The sequence below is a fragment of the Salvelinus alpinus genome, chromosome 8 (genome assembly GCF_045679555.1).
Source record: "Salvelinus alpinus chromosome 8, SLU_Salpinus.1, whole genome shotgun sequence".
NCBI classification, from domain to species: Eukaryota; Metazoa; Chordata; class Actinopteri; order Salmoniformes; family Salmonidae; genus Salvelinus; species Salvelinus alpinus.
The window spans coordinates 28396632-28414579 of NC_092093.1; the positions used below are offsets into that span (position 1 = coordinate 28396632).

Sequence of the window (17948 nt, forward strand, 5' to 3'; positions counted from 1 at the left end):
TTGACTAACCTGTACCCCAGTACATTGACTCGATACCGGTAGCCCCTGTATGTAGCCTCGTTATTGTTATTTTATTGTGTTCCTTTTTACATTAGTTCATTTGGTAAATATTTTCTTAACTCTATTTCTTGAATGGTTAAGGGCTTGTAAACATTTCACAGTAAGGTCTACACGTATTGTATTCGGCATATGTGACAAATATCATTTTATTTTGGTTTGAGCTAACGTTAGTCAACTTGAGCAGAGATCTCAGCTTGCTATCTAGCAAAGCAAACCAACTACACACCAAATATTAGGGCTGACCCCATTTAGTCAACTGGTAGATTGTTTGGTTGATAGGCTGTTGGTCGAGTGAGAATTTTTTTGTCAAGCAGTTGTTCGGGTGGTTGTTGTCTTTGATGATCTTTTTGGCCTTCCTGTGACATCGGGTGCTGTAGGTGTCCTGGAGGGCAGGTAGTTTGCCCCCTGTGATGCCCTCCACCCTCCACCCTCTGGAGAGCTCTGTGGTTGCGGGCAGTGCAGTTGCCGTACCAGGCGGTGATGCAGCCCGACGGGATGCTCTCAACTGTGCATCTCTAAAAGTTTGTGAGGGTTTTTGGGGCCAAGACAAATTTCTTCCACCAAAACTCACGGACCAGGCAAGGAGGTCATTAATCAGAGAGGCAACAAAGATACCAAAGATAACCCTGAAGGATAACCCTGATAACCCTCCGCTCCACAGCGGAGATTGGAGTATCTGTCCATATGACCACTTTAAGCCGTACACAACACAGAGCAGGGCTTTATGGAAGAGTGGCCAGAAAAAGCCATTGCTTAACTTAAGGATCTTCCTGTGAAACTGGAGGGCGCGCAATTCAAATAAATAATCATAAATATTATGGATTTTAAACATTTAGGTACATATAAGTGTCTTATATCGGCTGAAAGCTTAAATTCTTATTAATCTAACTGCACTGTCCAATTTACAGTAGCTATTACAGCAAAAACATGCTATGTGATTGTTTGAGGACGGCGCCCAACATCAAAATAGTTTTCCAACGGCACAGGTTTCATACATTCACATATAACGATTAAATATTCACTTACTTTTTGAAAATCTTCCTCTGATTTGTCATCCAAAGGGCCCCAACTATAACACGTACTGTCGTTTTGTTAGATAAAATCCTTCTTTATAACCCAAAAAGTCAGTTTAGATGGCGCCATCGATTTGAGTAATCCACTCGTTCAACTTGCAGAGAAAGGAATCTGAAAATCTACCCCTAAACTTTGTTTCAACAAGTCAAAATATGTTTCTATTTACTCCTCAGATACCCCAAAATGTAATCAAACTATAATATATATTTCGGAAAGAAGTACGTTCAATAGGAAACTGATTTTAGTAGGTGCGTAATGTCTTCATGGCGCGCGCAAACATGAATTTTCAAGACAGTGTCCTTTTACTAAAACTGTTATTTCTTATTCCCTTTTGAAGTTACAAGCCTGAAACATTGAACATAGACTGCTGACACCATGTGGAAGCCATAGGAATTGCATCCAGGGAGCTAATTTTCAATATGACCTTTCTCTTGCATTTCTAAGAGGATGGTCTCTCAAAAAAAACATTCCCGGTTGGTTTTTCTTTGGATTTTCTCCTACCATATCTATTGTGTTATATTCTCCTACATTATTTTAACATTTCTACAAACTTCAAAGTGTTTTCTTCCCAATGGTACCAATTATATGCATATCCTGGCTTCAGGCCTGAGCTACAGGCAGTTTACTTTGGGCACGTCATTCAGGCAGGAAGTGGAGAAAAAAGGGGCCTAGCCCTAAGAAGATTTATTAAAGAAAGAAATAAGCAAACACATTTGGTGTTCACCAAAAGGCATGTGGGAGACTCCCCAAACATATGGAAGAAGGTACTCTGGTTAGATGAGACAAAAATGTAGTTTTTTGGCCATTAAAGAAAATGCTATGTCTGGCGCAAACCCAACACCTCTCATCACCCCGAGAACACCATCCATGGTGGTGGCAGCATCATGCTGTGGGGATGTTTTTCATCGGCAGGCACAGGGAAACTGGTCAGAATAGAAGGAATGATGGATGGTGTTAAATACAGGGAAATTCTTGAGGGAAATTTGAATTTATGTTTTTTTTTTTTTACTTCTTCATATAGTGGTTGGCAGGATAACATTTATGAATAATTTCAAACAAACTTAATTAATTTTGTTAATAAGTAGGTACACTACCGTTCAAAGGTTTTGGGTCACTTAGAGATGTCCTTGTCCACATTTTTTGTCCATTAAAATAACATCAAATTGATCCGAAATACAGTGTAGACATTGTTAATGTTGTAAATGACTATTGTAGCTGGAAACGGCTGATTTAAAAAAAAAATGAATATCTACATAGGCGTACAGAGGCCCATTATCAGCAACCATCACTCTTGTGTTCCAATGGCACGTTGTGTTAGCTAATCCAAGTTTATCATTCTAAAAGGCCAATTGATCATTAGAAAACCATTTTGAAATTATGTTAGCACAGCTGAAAACTGTTGTCCTGATTCAAAGAAGCAATAAATCTTGCCTTCTATAGACTAGATGAGTATCTGGAGCATCAGCATTTGTGGGTTCGATTACAGGCTCAAAATGGCCAGAAACAAACAGCTTTCTTCTGAAACTCGTCAGTCTATTCTTGTTCTGGGAAATGAAGGCTATTCCATGTGAGAAATTGCCAAGAAACTGAAGATCTTGTACAACGCTGTGTACTACTCCCTTCACAGAACAGCACAAACTGTCTCTAATCAGAATAGAAAGAGGAGTGGGAGGCCCCGGTGCACAACTGAGCAAGAGGACAAGTACATTAGAGTGTCTAGTTTCAGAAACAGACGCCTCACAAGTCTTCAACTGGCAGCTTCATTAAATAGTACTCGCAAAACACCAGTCTCAACGTGAAGAGCCGACTCCGGAATGCTCACCTTCAAGGTAGAGTTCCTCTGTCCAGTGTCTGTGTTCTTTTGCCATCTTATTCTTTAATTTTTATTGGCCAGTCTGACATTTGTATTTTTCTTTGCAACTCTGCCTAGAAGGCCAGCATCCCGGAGTCGCCTCTTCTCTGTTGACTTTGAGAGTGGTGTTTGTGGGTACTATTTAATGAAGCTGCCAGTTGAGGTGTCTGTTTCTCAAACTAGACACTCTTGCTCAGTTGTGCACCGGGGGCCTCCCACTCTTTCTATTCTGGTTAGAGCCAGTTTTCGCTGTTCTGTGAAGGGAGTAGTACACAGCGTGGTACGAGATCTTCAGTTTCACACAATCTTTGACAGCCATGAGCTCACATTTATTAATGTTAAGACATGGACCAGCTGCTTTGGAAAAGTAAATCACAAATCACTTCGTATTGAAGCAGTGTGTCCCCGGTCGGAATCACTGAAAAAAAGAAAGGCTCTACGTAATTTCCTGTGTTCATATAACGTGGTACGGAAGTGACGTTACCAACATTTTCAAATCGTCTGGCGCTTTCATTGAGCTAGCTGTAACAGAACGGGCGCTTTCTAAAGTAAGTTTCTCTGTTTTTATCATTGAGTACAATATATTTATTGCTACATTAATCAGCTATGTCAGAATATTACCCATTCAGTGTTTTGTTCTGTGGGTGTGGAGGTGTAAATTTGACTTAAATAGCTACGTCTTTCCCTGCTGATAGTTCTCTAGCTGGGATACTCTTTTCACGCCACTTCCATACAGCTACGACCGGAAAGGATTTTCATAGCAGGTTAGGAGAGCATTTTCGCTAACCCTTTTCCAAACCTTAACCTATTTCTCCTAACTTTCTACGTTAATTATCCTAACCTGTTACGAAAGTCACTTCCGGTCGTAACTGTATTGAAGTGGCGTGAATTTATATTTTGGGGTTCATAGCCAGTCACTTGTGTAATTTGGATATTTATTGCTAAAAGTTACCATTTTCGTTGCAACACAGTTTGATGGCATCGAAAATTCCTAGATGCGGACAGAGTAAGAGTAAGTTATTTTCCCTTCAGTTTCTACATTCACACAACTCGCCTCCACCGCAAGCCTCCGGGATAGCAGTGTTTTCGGTGTTTGCCTTGTCATTCAACAAAAAATGCAACTAATAAGCATCTTGGCTCATAACCTGGAACCCCGATATTAATTTCTAGGTCGGGCAGAAATAAGCCTTTGGCTTAGGACTATTCCCCTCACAAACCTCCACAAGCATCTTGGCTCATAACCTGGAACCCCGATATTAATTTCTAGGTCGGGCAGAAATAAGCCTTTGGCTTAGGACTATTCCCCTCACAAACCTCCACAAGCTAGAATGTTGACTTAAATTAGATTTTAAATTTACCTGTTGTCCGTGCAGTTTGTCCTTTTGCAGATAGAAATGTGAGGCATATCCACATGAAAGTATAATATATTTTTCTTTCAATGCTCTGGTAGTGCATTCAGATTTCTATAACCTGCAGTCGGCGCATAAACGTTCATGTTGTGCACTGTTTACATGGTTAAGTTGAATTTAATTATACTTTACTGTGGATATGTCTCACATTCCTACTTTCAAAAGTACCAATTGCAAATTAAATTAAAATATAATTTTAGGCAATATTCTGGCTTGTACATGTCTTGAGAGAAACCTTTCTGATCAAAATGCTAATTTATGGCTCACGTTGAATACAATGAAATTCAACATCTGTCTCCAGGCTACTTGGCTATTCTTCATTTCGCATTTTGTTCTTTACCTATATCAGGTGTGCGACCTGCTGGCAGTGCTGCAGAAATGAAGAGGGCGGACAATAAATACGTTTTCAAAGAGACTGCTGTACCGTCAGACTTCAATTTCTTTCCGAAAACTGCTATTTTCAAGCCTCTCAATGAGAATGTACCAAGGTGACTAACTTTCAATTTACAATGGGAAGATAACAAAGGCTATGGATAGGCAAGATGTTAAGACTATCTACCTTCTCTTTTCTTTCCAGAAATGTTGTAGCCAAAGTGCATAAAGGGTAAGATACCCCTTTTTTTTGAAGTTGGGAGAAATACATTTGACAATTACATTCTCATAGCATTCTGTCTTTGTTTTAATAGACCTTCCACCAGAAATGGGCAGCAGTCAGAACTCAAGAGCCATAATCAACTTTTACTGGAAACCAATGAAGAACTGCAGAAAAACCTTACAGAAACACAGGCAAGTTCGTTAAAGGGATGATTCACTATGTTCCAAATGTAGGCTATTATGTGAACAAAACGCACTAGGGTTTTTCAATGGGCGATTGAATGGAACGTCTTAGGAAGGAGAATCGTCACTGTTCTCTCGGTTTGGTTCAGGGCTATATTGTGCACTCTTTCACTGAAGTCTGTTAGTTTGTAAACAACACAAGCCTTTTTAATTTTGCAGCAAAAAGTTGCCCAGCTGGAGCAACAATACAGTGACCTCCAAGGAACCAATGCAGATGTCCAGAAACAACTGAAGGACTGCCATGTGCTACTAGTTGCTGGAAATATTGATCCAGGTAATCATTAGATGACAGGAATTGGTTCACCGTTACAGGTTCAGGTAGTTTATTTGGACCGTTTGGTGAGCTTTCTAAAGATTGCGTTAACCTTTCTTCTGACTTTATTTCTCAGTTTTGGGAGAGCAAATTGGAAAAACTGCACAGCAAAATGAGGATCAACAAAGAGAGGTGGTGGTAAGGTCTTGTTTTGTCTGCCATATTGTTGAACTCCAGTCTGTGATTACTTGGACTCAAATGTTACTCAGGTCTTTGTTTGCAGGAATCTGGCTTTGTAATTGTGTTTAGTGATTTCTTTCAAATGGATCTCTCCCAACAATGCAGAACGTATCCCAAGATCTGTTACGTGAACTGCGGACATTTGGTGACATGGCAACAGAACAAGGTGCACAACTAACAGTAAGTTCCATATGTTTGATTGACATGAAAGCAGAATTGCCAGTAATCCTTTATGCCAGTCTGTCTAGAGCTTGTTTGCAATTAATTTCCAGGAAGTTCAAAAGACCATGAAGGCTCTCACTGATTCTCGGGAGCATCTGGTGCAGGAGAGGGGGAATTTCTCCTTGGAAGTTGAAGAAATGGATAAGGCTCTTGAGGAAGCAGAGCAGCTCTTATTGGAGTAGATATTGTGTGTGTGTGTCTTTGATTTTAATGTAAGTATAAATAAAAATGTGTCTTTCAACTAACTTTGATAAGTAATTTTGAACATTACTACTTGCAGAAGTTGTTTTCACTTAGTCATATTTTATTCATCTAGAAGACTGCACATTTTAAAAGCGATTGAAGTGTCAGTGTTATTTTGCTCTACAATTTTTTACATTTAAATTTCTTTCTTGTATATTAAACTTTTCAATTTATCCCATGGTAATTCAGGTCCGATTTTCTTGTAAAGGGGGGGAAAAAGAAGCGATTTCTTAGTCCAAGTTTTTGCACAACTTTTATTTTGAAATTCGTTGAACGAAAGCTGCCTACCGGAAGTCAGACGCAAGTCTGCACACACTGCTCGCAGATTGACTACACTAACCCAAGAACCCGTTTTTTTGTCGGGATAGACTGAAGTAAGAAACCATAGCTACGTGCGTTCTTTTGTATCTTAAATACCTGTGGTGAATGACTACATAACTAGCAATTTACTGGCTTGAACTAGATTACCTTGCTAGCCTAGCTTGCCATTGGGCATTTCTAGCTATGTGTAGTTAATGTAAAAAAGGATCTGAATCTGTTGCACATAGGCTGCAAGCGTCTTTTTTTTTATTAGTCACGTGCACAGGGTCGCACAAATAATCGCAGTGTACAGTGAAATTTTGTGCTCCCAACAGTGCAGGTAACAAAAGTTAGTGCTAATATGCACATTTTCAACTAGCGATGATAAATGTCCATTGGGCGTGTACAATAGGGGAGAGCATCAGGGGAGAAGTGAATGAAATAATATACATATTTACAGCTGGAACAATTATACCATTCCGTTGGGACAGGGTAAATGTTCTTGGGTAGAATTATAGCCGTATGGGGATCGGGGGGCAGTTAACTGCCTAGTGACTATTCAGCAGGCTGATGTTCTGGGGGTAGAAGCTATTGGCCAGTGATAGTTGCCATGACACTGTCTGAGTGATGGACGCGGGGAGAACAGACCGTCGCTCGGGTGGCTGAGATCTTCTTGGCCTTCCTGCGACACCTGTTGTAATGTAGGTGTCCTGGATTGATGGCAGTGAGGACAATTATGGTGCATTCGGCAGAGCGTACCACCCCTGCCCTGTAGTCTTGCCGCCGGTGGAGTTGCGGTGACGAAACCTAACAGCTGCTGGTTAACTACCTACCAGGGCTGTGTTATGTTAGGCGAGAATGCACTTCTGCTATCTCCCTATCTTGGTTATTCCTATGCGGTGCCATTCCGACAACATAAAAAAATTGATTCTGTCAAAGGACAATAGACTTTCAAAAAAACGTATTCATAAAGCTCAGGCATTTAAACAGGGTGGAACCTAACAGGGACATTTTGAGCCTAAATTTGCTAACGTTATAGCGCTGAGTGCGCAAGATTTAGCTAGCATAATGGTGAACACTTGAACAGGATTTAAACTTATCTATCATACATGAACGTGAAAAAAAGAAGTAGCCTAACGGGGTGGACATTTGAATGGGACATAGATACAACTATGTTTTATAATTATTTAGCTTTGCGCCATAGTTTTCCCACCAAAGAAATTGACACTTCCTCAATGTGGTGTCATTGTAGGAAGGGGTTTTCTTAAATGGATAATTACTACAAACTAACAGGGTGCAAAGTGATATCAGGGACATACAGAAAATCTTATAATACACCTTTTATTGATAATACTAACTATAAAATAGAGATGTTAAACATTTATTGGCTTCTACTTCTTGTGGCACTTGATAAATAGCACCTGGGGAAAATCGCCTACATCCACTGACACAAATGGGTTTAAAATTCCCTTTTCAGGGTCCATATTTGGTGTTAAGGTAAAGGACACCTGCCCTTATTTAAAGCATTTTGTAATCCATATTTTACACCAAATAAGAACTGATATTTCCTTGGGACATGAAAGGCACTGCCTAGTAGGAATGACCCAGTTATCTAAGCCAGGGTAAAATTGTAGAGGCAAAGATAACTAATGTTGGCTAGTTAACCTTTTTCATCTGTGGTAGAGGGAATCTTTACTTTAATGAATTTAGCTTGTTATTTTAAGTAGAGGCCACCATCCAAATGCAACTTTGCCTGTATTGTGTGGCTTGCATAGCTATCTTAGTTTGCTTACTAGCTATCCACTTTGTCATGGGTAAAATGGCTGCAGCATATTGCATTTGCCACAGTCTCCAAATGTAGACTTGGCTAAGCTAGAAATGTCAGACATGCCAGTAAATCATTTGTGGATGAGACTGATGTGCCAATGCCTATTTTGTAAAATTATATGGTGGTTTTTGGCAGGAAACATGCTATGGAAATACCATATAATCACTTACCCAATTTATAGCCTATGCCAATGTCAAACTTTTTCAGTTGTATGTGTGTTTCTCTTGTCTTCAATGGGGTTTCTCATTTACAGTGCATTCGGAAAGTACTCATACCCCTTCACTTTTTCCACATTATCTTACGTTACAGCCTTATTCTAAAATTTATAAAATGTATGTTTTCCTCATCAAGCTATACACAATACCCCATAATGACAAAGCAAAAACAGGTTTCTATTTTTCTCTATTGCAAAAAAAAGAAAAAACCTGTAAGTATTCAGACTCTTTGCGATGAGACACAATTGAGCACAGGTGTGTCCTATTTCTATTTATCATCCTTGAGATGTTTCTACAACTTGATTGGAGTCCACCTATGGTAAATTCAATTGATTGGAAATTATTTGTAAAGGCACACACCTGTCTATATAAGCTCCCACAGTTGACAGTACATGTCAGAGCAAAACCAAACATGAGGTCGAAGGAATTGTCCGTTGAGGGCTGAGATAGGATTGTGCCAAGGCACAGGTCTGGGGAAGGGGGACCTTCAATGCTGCAGAAATGGTTTGATACCAAGAACACAGTGGCCTCCATCATTCTTAAATGGAAGAAGTTTGGAACCAACAACACTCTTCCTAGAGCTGGCCAAACTGAGCAATTGGAGGAGAAGGGCCTTGGTCAGGGAGGTGACCAAGAATCCAATGGTCTATGACAAGAGTTCCTCTATGGAGATGGGAGAACCTTCCAGAAGGACAACCATCTCTGCAGCACTCCAACATTCAGGCCATTTATGGTAGAGTGGCCAGACTGAAGCCACTCCTCAGTAAAAGGCAAAACGGCCTGCTTGGAGTTTGCCGTAAGGCACTTAAACACTCAGATCCTAAGAAACAAGGTCATCTGGTCTGATGAAACCAAGTGGGAACTCTTTGGCGTGAATGTCAAGTGTCACGTCTGGAAGAAACTTGGCACCATTCCTACAGTGAAGTATGGTGGTGGCAGCATCATGCTGTGGGTATGTTTTTTCAGCGGCAGGGACTGGGAGACTAGTCAGGATCAAGGGAAAGATGAATGGAGCAAAGTACAGAGATCCTTGAAGAAAACCTGCTCCAGGGTGCTCAGGACCTCAGACTGGGGTGACGTTTCACCTTCCAACAGGACAATGAAAACAAAGACAACAGAGGACTGGCTTCGGTACAAGTTTCTGAATGGCCCAGCCAGAGCCGGGCTTGAACCTGATCGAACATCCCTGGAGGGACCTGAAAATAGCTGTACAGTGACGCACCCCATCCAACCTTACAGAGCTTGAGAGGATCTGCAGAGAAGAATGTGAGAAACTTCCCAAATACAGTTGTTCCAAGCTTGTAGCGTCATACCCAAGAAGACTCAAGGCTGTAAACGCTGGCAAAGGGGCTTCAACAAAGTACTGAGCAAAGGGTCTGAATATTTATTTAAATAATTCTATGTTTTTGGTGTGTGTTAATACATTTTAGAATAAGTCTGTAATGTAACAATGTGGAAAGTCAAGGGGTCTGAATAATGTCCAAATGCACTGTATCCCTTAGAACCTGCTCTTTTCACATTATCATAAAGCAGTGACATCCCTTTCTCTCTACAGGCATTTGTTTTTAACAGCTACATGTAGGGTCTGAAAGGGGAAGAAGTTTTAATATCCATTTGCCCGCTAACTTGGCTTGAATTCATTATCTTGTTCCCTGTTGGTTTCCTACATTCCTCATACATTGTCCCCTGCTTTCAATTCTTTGGCATTACAAATGTTTGAAGAGAGCGCTAATTTTCACGATACCTCTGACGCACCACCCAATGCCTCCAAATGACATTTTTTGGCCCTAATGAGAGGGAGAGAAGGGAGGGTGGAACTTGATTTAATGTAATGCTGCCTCATCCTGCTTTCTGACAAACAACATAAATCACACAAGAATGGGTCTGGCTGTGAGGGTCAGCTCTGGTATGTCTATTAGTTATATGTGGCTGTGCTAGTAGAAAACACAGCTTGGCCATTCTAATTGTGGGGCACTGTTAGTTGGTGGAAGTGTTTCTATTATTAATCCAGTTCTCATGCCTACTTTACATCATATGAATGTGACCAACAGCTCCCTAGCTAAGAGTGTTTGCTGTTCTGTGTGGGAAATAAGGCCTAATGGTTGAGAGATTGGGTCAGAGAATAAAGCATAATTATCACACAACACATCTTTTCCCGAGCTCTTTCACAAATATGACTAGGGCTGGGAATTGCCAGAGGCCTCATGATACGATATTACCACGATACTATGGTGTTTATACGATATCTATTGCGATTTGATGTTCCAAACATTGCTCGCCATATATCAGCTGCAGAGAGACAAGAAAGAGCCATGAGAGAAATTAGTTTTAATCAGTCATAGATGTAAAGTGCTGAAAACTAGTTGGCTAACTGGAAGAACTAACTGGAGAACAAGCTATGAAGGAAAAATAGTTGGTGCAGGTACAGCCCACTAGTGCAAAAATAATATTCGGATATGTAACTGTATCAATGTTATCCCCATCACAAAATCATCTCCAGGTACAAGATGCTCTTCAATAACATCGAAACTGGGTTTCTATTTTGGGTAAAATCTTTGTTAGGCTAAACTCATGTGTATGAATACGAATCTAACTTTGTAAAGAACCAGTGAGAAGGAACACATGTTTTTGTTGATGCAGACATTGAGACATGAGCCTTGCTCTATGGCCTCTTTCCCCTTAGGGCCTAGGGTAGAGGAATGGTTCTAGTACAGCCATGTGGCTTCTCCTCGCTCCCCACATCATTAAAAGAGAATCCCTGAGTCTGAGGCCCAGGAAGCCCCAGTCAGTCTGTTTGCCCATACACAGACGCCTCAGGATTTACTATGGGAGTAAATTATACAGTCTCTCCTGGGGTTGCACACTATCCAGTTCCCGACACTGTTGCTGGATGACCCCATTTTTCACCCCCTCTAGATAAAGATGTTAGGATGAGAATGGCCAGCCTATTTCATCACAGACCGATAGTTGAGAAAACAGAATGTGCTAGGCGTAATTTTAGATCCTGCTCTCTGAACATAATTCTGAAAACTAGATCTTTGGGCATAAGTAGGCTTACTTCTGTCTCCACTTCAGCCACTGAAAGAGCTGGAAAGGAAACAACCAGCATCAGCTGAGAAACAAAACGAGTGGATTCTGCATGCAACTCAATGGATGAAGTGGTTTAGTTTCTTAAATGGTCAACATTGAATTCTTATATACATCTAATGTGAAACGGTAGTGATAATGGTTGCAATGCTTTACATAAAGTGTTGTTTTTGCAGTTGAACTTAGGCTATATCGGCTTAAATATGTGACTTAAGAGGAATGCTGATCCCTTCTTTTCTTCTAGAGATGTTCCCTTATTTGCTCATGTCACTGAAATATGTATTGTACAGTATTTTTGTTATATAGCCTAGCCTTCCAACCAAGGTTGGAGAATGCGGTTCTCCACAGAGAATCCCAGAATACTCCACTGATTAGAACTCTACTTTGTCAATGTCATGTTTTTATCAGGGATTCAGGAAGCCAGTGGACTGAGATCATATGCTGTCAGAACTGGAGGCCAGAGCCCGGAGATTAGGCTACATTCTGACATGGTCTGAGAATTCCCAGTAAGTACCTTTTAATAAATTAGACATTTAGACAATGTGCATGTTTCACATTAATGCACACAAGCCAGTCATGACCTAATAGAGGTCCTAAGGTAGGCTTAGACTTCACAACATTGTTTTATTGTTTAGCCTAATGGAGTATGTTTGTATTTTACTCCTGAAAATGTTTTTCATTCAAAACGATAGACTTCTGGAATGGTCTCAGTTGATAGAATCAACACAGAATTGAGCAGTTTTCAACAATTCCCACAAGGGGGTGCTCAAATGCTAACTAAACAAAAGAGAGAGTGTGAGAAGCTATTGTAGAAGGGAAAACACTGCTATGATTTCATATTTCTGGTTAGGGGGAGAATAAATAATTTTAAATATTGGCAATTGCATCCTCAACCAATGCATTTGTATTTTTCTTACTTGTTCTTTATGAACATCAAGTTAACTGAACCAACAAAATAAAAATGCGGATAAAAAACAGATGTGTTCAGCCCTGAGTATTTTATGGAGAAAGGGACTAAAAAAAAATTATCTGCAAAAGGCATAAACTCAGAGATATATTCATGACTGGCTGTAGGGACTGTGAGGGACTTAAGTGAGAGGAGGGGAGCCCATCCTGGCTGGTGGATAGGATAGGGGGGGTTAAAGTTTTCCAGACTCAGATACTGGAGGTGGTCCTAAGGGAACTGTGACCTGTTTACTGCCCCAGGCCTTAAAATGCTGCATCCACTGAGGCCTGAGTGTCCAGGTGCTCTGAAGAAAATGTGACCCAAATGATGAAGTATGTCAAAGGATAGTTCATTTTTTTTTATATGTTGGAAGATGGATTGTGTCTTATTGTGGAATGTCAAACATTAAAATGCCTGTAGCGTAATCAATGAATCCATGTTTCAATTATCAGAGGGAGAGTAAATCACCACCAGAGCCACTTATTTTGAAGATTTGTTTTGAATCTGCTCATCTATTTAATCCGTCAATAGATGTTTTATGAATAACTAATATATCCCGGTGAAACTCTTATGGTTAAATTGAGCTGTTCAGGGCTTTGGAATGGCTCATCCTCATAAAAGACAACTGCAGCTTTGTTGACTGCTGTGTGGACTGTGGCCTTGACTGTAAATTCCTCTTGAGTTTAGCATGCTTGGCCAGCTCCAGCTCAGAACACATATAGACTGTTACTGTTCCTCTGTCTGGACTATCTGAGTGATGTCCTGTCCTCTAGGAGGAGCATCTCGGAAGGGTCACTTTCCAAACCCTGTTCCACCCCTGCCATCCTCGGACAACTGGGCTGGACACCTGCTGATGGCCTCATTTTTTACTGTGTGAATATGCCCCAGTGGCGATCTGGAGCTATCAGCATTCTCAAGAACCTGTCTGCTGAATGTGCTCTTACTGTAATTTGAAATATAAGAAAAGGCTCTTGTGGGTGCCTCTGTCATTTTCAGTAGCCCCCCATTGAAGTTAGGTTTAACTTAATTTGTCTAGTTTTGACATCTTCCATCTAGTGGTGACATGGGTAAAACAGACTGGTTGGTTCCACTAAAGGCTTGACTTACACTCTTACCATTTATAACGCATCATTGGCTCTTTCATTTAGATGAGAGAGAGACGGGCGAATCCAATCCCTGCTCCCACTTGAGTCATACACATTGCCTTGTCTAATCTCCCTGTAGAGACGTCAAACTGAAACAGGGCTTGGATTAACCACTTAGTCATTGGCAGCCCAATGCTGTTGAAGTAAAAATCATAGAGTAATAGAGTTCAGTCTTTTGTGTAGTAGAACTGATTGGAATAACTACTGAAATATCCCTTGGTTATTGGAAATACCAAGAATGAGTAAGATTGCATGACTTCATCTGTCAGATGGGACTGAGATTGGAGTAGTTCAATTGTATATAGGCCTTAGTCAAGTCGTCCTGAAGTTCCCCTGTAAGTTCATGACCCTTCAACTTCAAGCCAGTGGCTCTGGAGGCAAAGCCTACTCTTAGTGATACTTTGACCTCAGCAAAGTAGCTATTGACTGCATGACAAATACATACAAAATAAGTTGAACGGAAGTCTTAAGTCTGAGTCATTTCACCATTCTTTGTAGAGGCTCTTGGACTGTGATTAAATACGGGTTTGAAGGTAGTGGAACTGGATTGATACATTTTATAACTGATAGTATTATATTCAACTGCCACTCTTTATAGCTGTTTTCCTCTCCTGTCCTAAATGTGGAAGAATTCCAAAGTCCCTTTAACTGCTTTCACATCTACTTGTCTTTAACCTTTGGTTACAGTTTAATGAATCCCTCCATGAAATCTAGTCTGAAGTTTACGATATTCATTTCTAGACGCTGTCCTTATTACTGAGAGAAAGAGCACCATCTTGTCACTGTCACCGTCACCTCACTAACCCATAAACTTGTCCTAGCTTGATGATCTCTGTATTAAACTTGCCTTAGCATTCACCTGGTACGATGGCATGTGTGTCGTCAGCAGGCATGCCGGTGGATGGGATGGATCCTGGCATCTACCAGGCTGTACATCACACCAGCTCTATCACTGGGCTTTATGGAGCGCATAATTGAAGCCAGGCTGCTGATAGGGCTGCTTCTCTGCATCTCCGCTTAGATGGGAGAAATCGATAGTGCGTGCTGTTCCTCAAAAGCCACATGTTAAATATTACTGACTTAACCATTACACTCTGTTCTCAGCTATTTGACCTGGGTCCACAAGATAAAGCACAGAGAACAACGCATGGCGCTGTCTTTCGCATTGCCCGGTTCTGCTATCTCAGTCTGCGGCACAGCTGTCACTGTTTGCATATTTGATATACTGGGGATGCTGAAAAGGAACAGGTGTTGAGTATTAGTTCCATTATTTTATTTCCCCAAAAATGTGGACTGGAGTCAATAGAGTTGTCAGAGCACATTATTGTAATATATGGCAATCTGACTTTTACATTGACCATTGCTACAAACCATCACTCTCCCCTTTTCTCCAGGAAAAAAAGCGGGGGAAATAAATAATGCAGTTCAGGTGGACTGACCTCAAAGAGATCAGAAAGATGCGACTCTCTTTGAACCATTTTTTGTTTTACGCTTTCAATACGTTTTATATTGATTCCCTGCATTAAATATTCTACCTAAAACTCCGGTAGCAGATATTCTGCTATTTACATTCTTTCAAAGTTTTTGCAAACATATCGGATATGCAGTAGGTTATTGTTCCAGTATGGAAAGAGCTCTAAACTGATTTGTCATACTGTACTTGTAACATCTTAACAGGATCATTGACCTCAATGACCTGTGGTCAAACACACACACACACACACACACACACACACACACACACACACACACACACACACACCACACACCACACACCACACACCACACACCACACACCACACACCACACACACACGCACCAGCAAACTGAGAAAAGGTGGTGTGAGAGCCCATTAGTGAGGAATGGTAAAAGGTCAGGTCCCCATAGGAATCAGTGGAAGCCATGCTGAGTAATGGTGTGCATATGGAATATGTAACTCACTAAAGAGGCACTTTCAGCACCTTGCATCTGATTTCCAAGTGACTTCAGGATGCATGGGTTTTACCTCTTTTTACAAACTTAAAAATTAAACTTAAGTTTAGAAGTGATTGTGTTTTGCCTCTATTGTCAGAGGAAGTTTATTTCCTGAGGTTTCACGCTAATGGATATATCTTTTTTTGTAGTCATATTTATTAAAAAAATATAAAAAATAATAATACTTAGTTTTTATTGAGGAACACAAAGAAAGTACAAATAAAGTAAAGTAAAAGAACAAAAAAGATCTGGCAGTTACAGCGCACATCATACATTCATCATATTAGTTACATTGACATCATCTTTGAATTAGACCTTTTTCAAGTACGAAACCCATTTTTCCTCAGTATTCCTGACCTCTCTCCTCTTGAGTTCTTATAGCAAAAGGTCATACGCTCATATGGTGTATTTCTTCTACAATATCTATCCATTGTGTCACGGTGGGAGGGTCTTTTTGTAGCCATTTCCTAGTGATCGCCTTTTTACTGGCTGCCAGTAGGACCTTCAAGAGGTACTTTTCTCTGTTGTGTAAGTTATCAGGTATTTCACCCAAGTACAAAGAAATTAATGTTTGTTCTATGTCAAATCCCATTATTTTTCCAATGTTCGATTTTATTTCTCCCCAGTAAGTTTTGATTGCGGAGCAGGACCAAAAGATATGAGAGTGATAGACCGCATTCTCTCCAACAAGGATGTAGGGAGCCAGTCTGTTTTGATTTCAGTTTAGGTGTTATGAAGAAACGTATAACATTCTTCCAACAGGATTCTCTCCATGACCTTGAGTTGGTGGAGCTTTGTTGAGTCTCTAATATGTTCAACCATGTTTCATCAGTTATTTCAATGTCAAGTTCCTCCTCCCATTTCTTTTTAATATAGTTTGTAGAATGTTTCTTTGAGAATTGAATACCCAAGTAGAGATTTGAGAGAGTTTTTCTGTTACTCCCCAAGTTGTATGCGTTACTGAATACTTGGATTAATTTTAGAGGTGCTCGAGGGTGAATCATTTTTATCTCCCCTAAGAAATAGTGTCAAACTTGTAGGTATCTGTAAAAATCTTGTTTATCCAAGCCGTGTTTTTTTACTTAGGTCCTGGAAGTTATCTAGGTCCCCATTCCTTATAATTGTACTGAATGATGTGATGCCTTTCTGCGTCCATTGTTTAAATCTGTTGTCCTGAATTGCAGGGATGAAGCTGGGGTTGTATGCGGGCCAACTCAGCAGGTTGATCTCTCTGTCTAAATAATTTTGCTTAACTACCCTAAACCATGTCTTTAGAGAGAAATTAATCCGTTGATTTTGTCTATTGTATATTTCTATGACCATGTCCTTATTTCCCAAAACTGACTGTATGGGTATCTCTGTCAAAGTAGTCTCCATGTCTTTCAATTTGGATTCGTATTGTGAATTGCACCAACACACCAGAGGTCTCAATTGGACTGACACAAAATTATATTTTAGGTTTGGTAAGCCCATACCCCCACTGTTTTTTGGTAATTGTAATGTTGTATATCTAGTTCTTGGTCTCTTACTGTTCCAGATAAACCTTGGTATCCGTTTGTCCCTAAACTGTTTAGGTGGGATTTCTATGGGCAGTGATTGGAACAAATACAGTAACCTCGGCAGGATTTTCATTTTGATTGTTTCAAATCTACTACTAAGATCCAAAGGAAGTGAATTCCACCTGTCCAGGTAATCATATATTTTCTTGTTGATGTGATCGTAATTCACGTCATAAAGTTTGGGTGTATCTTTTGATAAATTTACTCCAAGATATTTCATGGATGAAGAGGTCCAGTGGAAGTTATACCTCCTCTTCAGCTCGTCCTGTGGGGTATAATTATATACTAGGGCTTGGGTCTTGTGTATGTTAAGCACATACCCTGAATATGTTCCAAATGTTTGTAAAACATTCATCGATCTAGGTACACTTGAGCCTGGGTCTTAAAGGAATAACAGAATGTCATCAGCATACATGCATATCTTATGTTCACTGCCTCTTATTGTTATTCCCTCTAAGGTTGGGTACTGTCTTATTGTTATTCCCTCTAAGGTTGGATCCTGTCTTATTGCCTGTGCTAATGGTTCGAGGTACAAGGAGAAGAGCATGGGTGAAAGATTACAGCCTTGTCTTGTCCCTTGCTCTAATTTTATCGTTCGTGACAAATGTCCATTTATCTTTATTATAGCAGTCGGACATGAATACAGTGATTTGATGCACTGTATCACTTCTTTGTTGAAACCAAATCTTTCAATAACTTGGAAT

The 17948-nt window shown here is 40.2% G+C and overlaps 2 protein-coding genes across 3 annotated transcripts in view; both read left to right on the forward strand.

Annotated features, from left to right (window-relative positions):
- The first annotated feature begins 3414 nt into the window (after positions 1-3414).
- LOC139582867 (small kinetochore-associated protein-like) lies at positions 3415-6363 on the forward strand. Of its 2 annotated transcripts, XM_071413278.1 has the most exons (10): positions 3468-3534; positions 3682-3750; positions 3958-3998; positions 4745-4883; positions 4973-4999; positions 5082-5181; positions 5392-5506; positions 5622-5683; positions 5831-5905; positions 5998-6363. In XM_071413278.1, the coding sequence occupies exons 3-10, from the start codon at positions 3962-3964 to the stop codon at positions 6127-6129; spliced, it is 687 nt and encodes a 228-aa protein (XP_071269379.1). In that variant the 5' UTR covers positions 3468-3534; positions 3682-3750; positions 3958-3961; the 3' UTR covers positions 6130-6363. The 2 variants fall into 2 exon arrangements, with proteins under 2 accessions (XP_071269378.1, XP_071269379.1); XM_071413277.1 differs by lacking the exon at positions 3682-3750 and having other exon boundaries at positions 3415-3534.
- A 104-nt stretch (positions 6364-6467) lies between these two features.
- The window catches only part of LOC139582866 (protein dispatched homolog 1-like), a 74621-nt gene continuing 63140 nt past the window's right edge, over positions 6468-17948 (forward strand). Inside the window, exons 1-2 of the mRNA XM_071413276.1 lie at positions 6468-6564; positions 12029-12126. The gene's annotated coding sequence lies outside the window, so the exon portion shown is untranslated. The remainder of the gene's footprint in view (positions 6565-12028; positions 12127-17948) is intronic.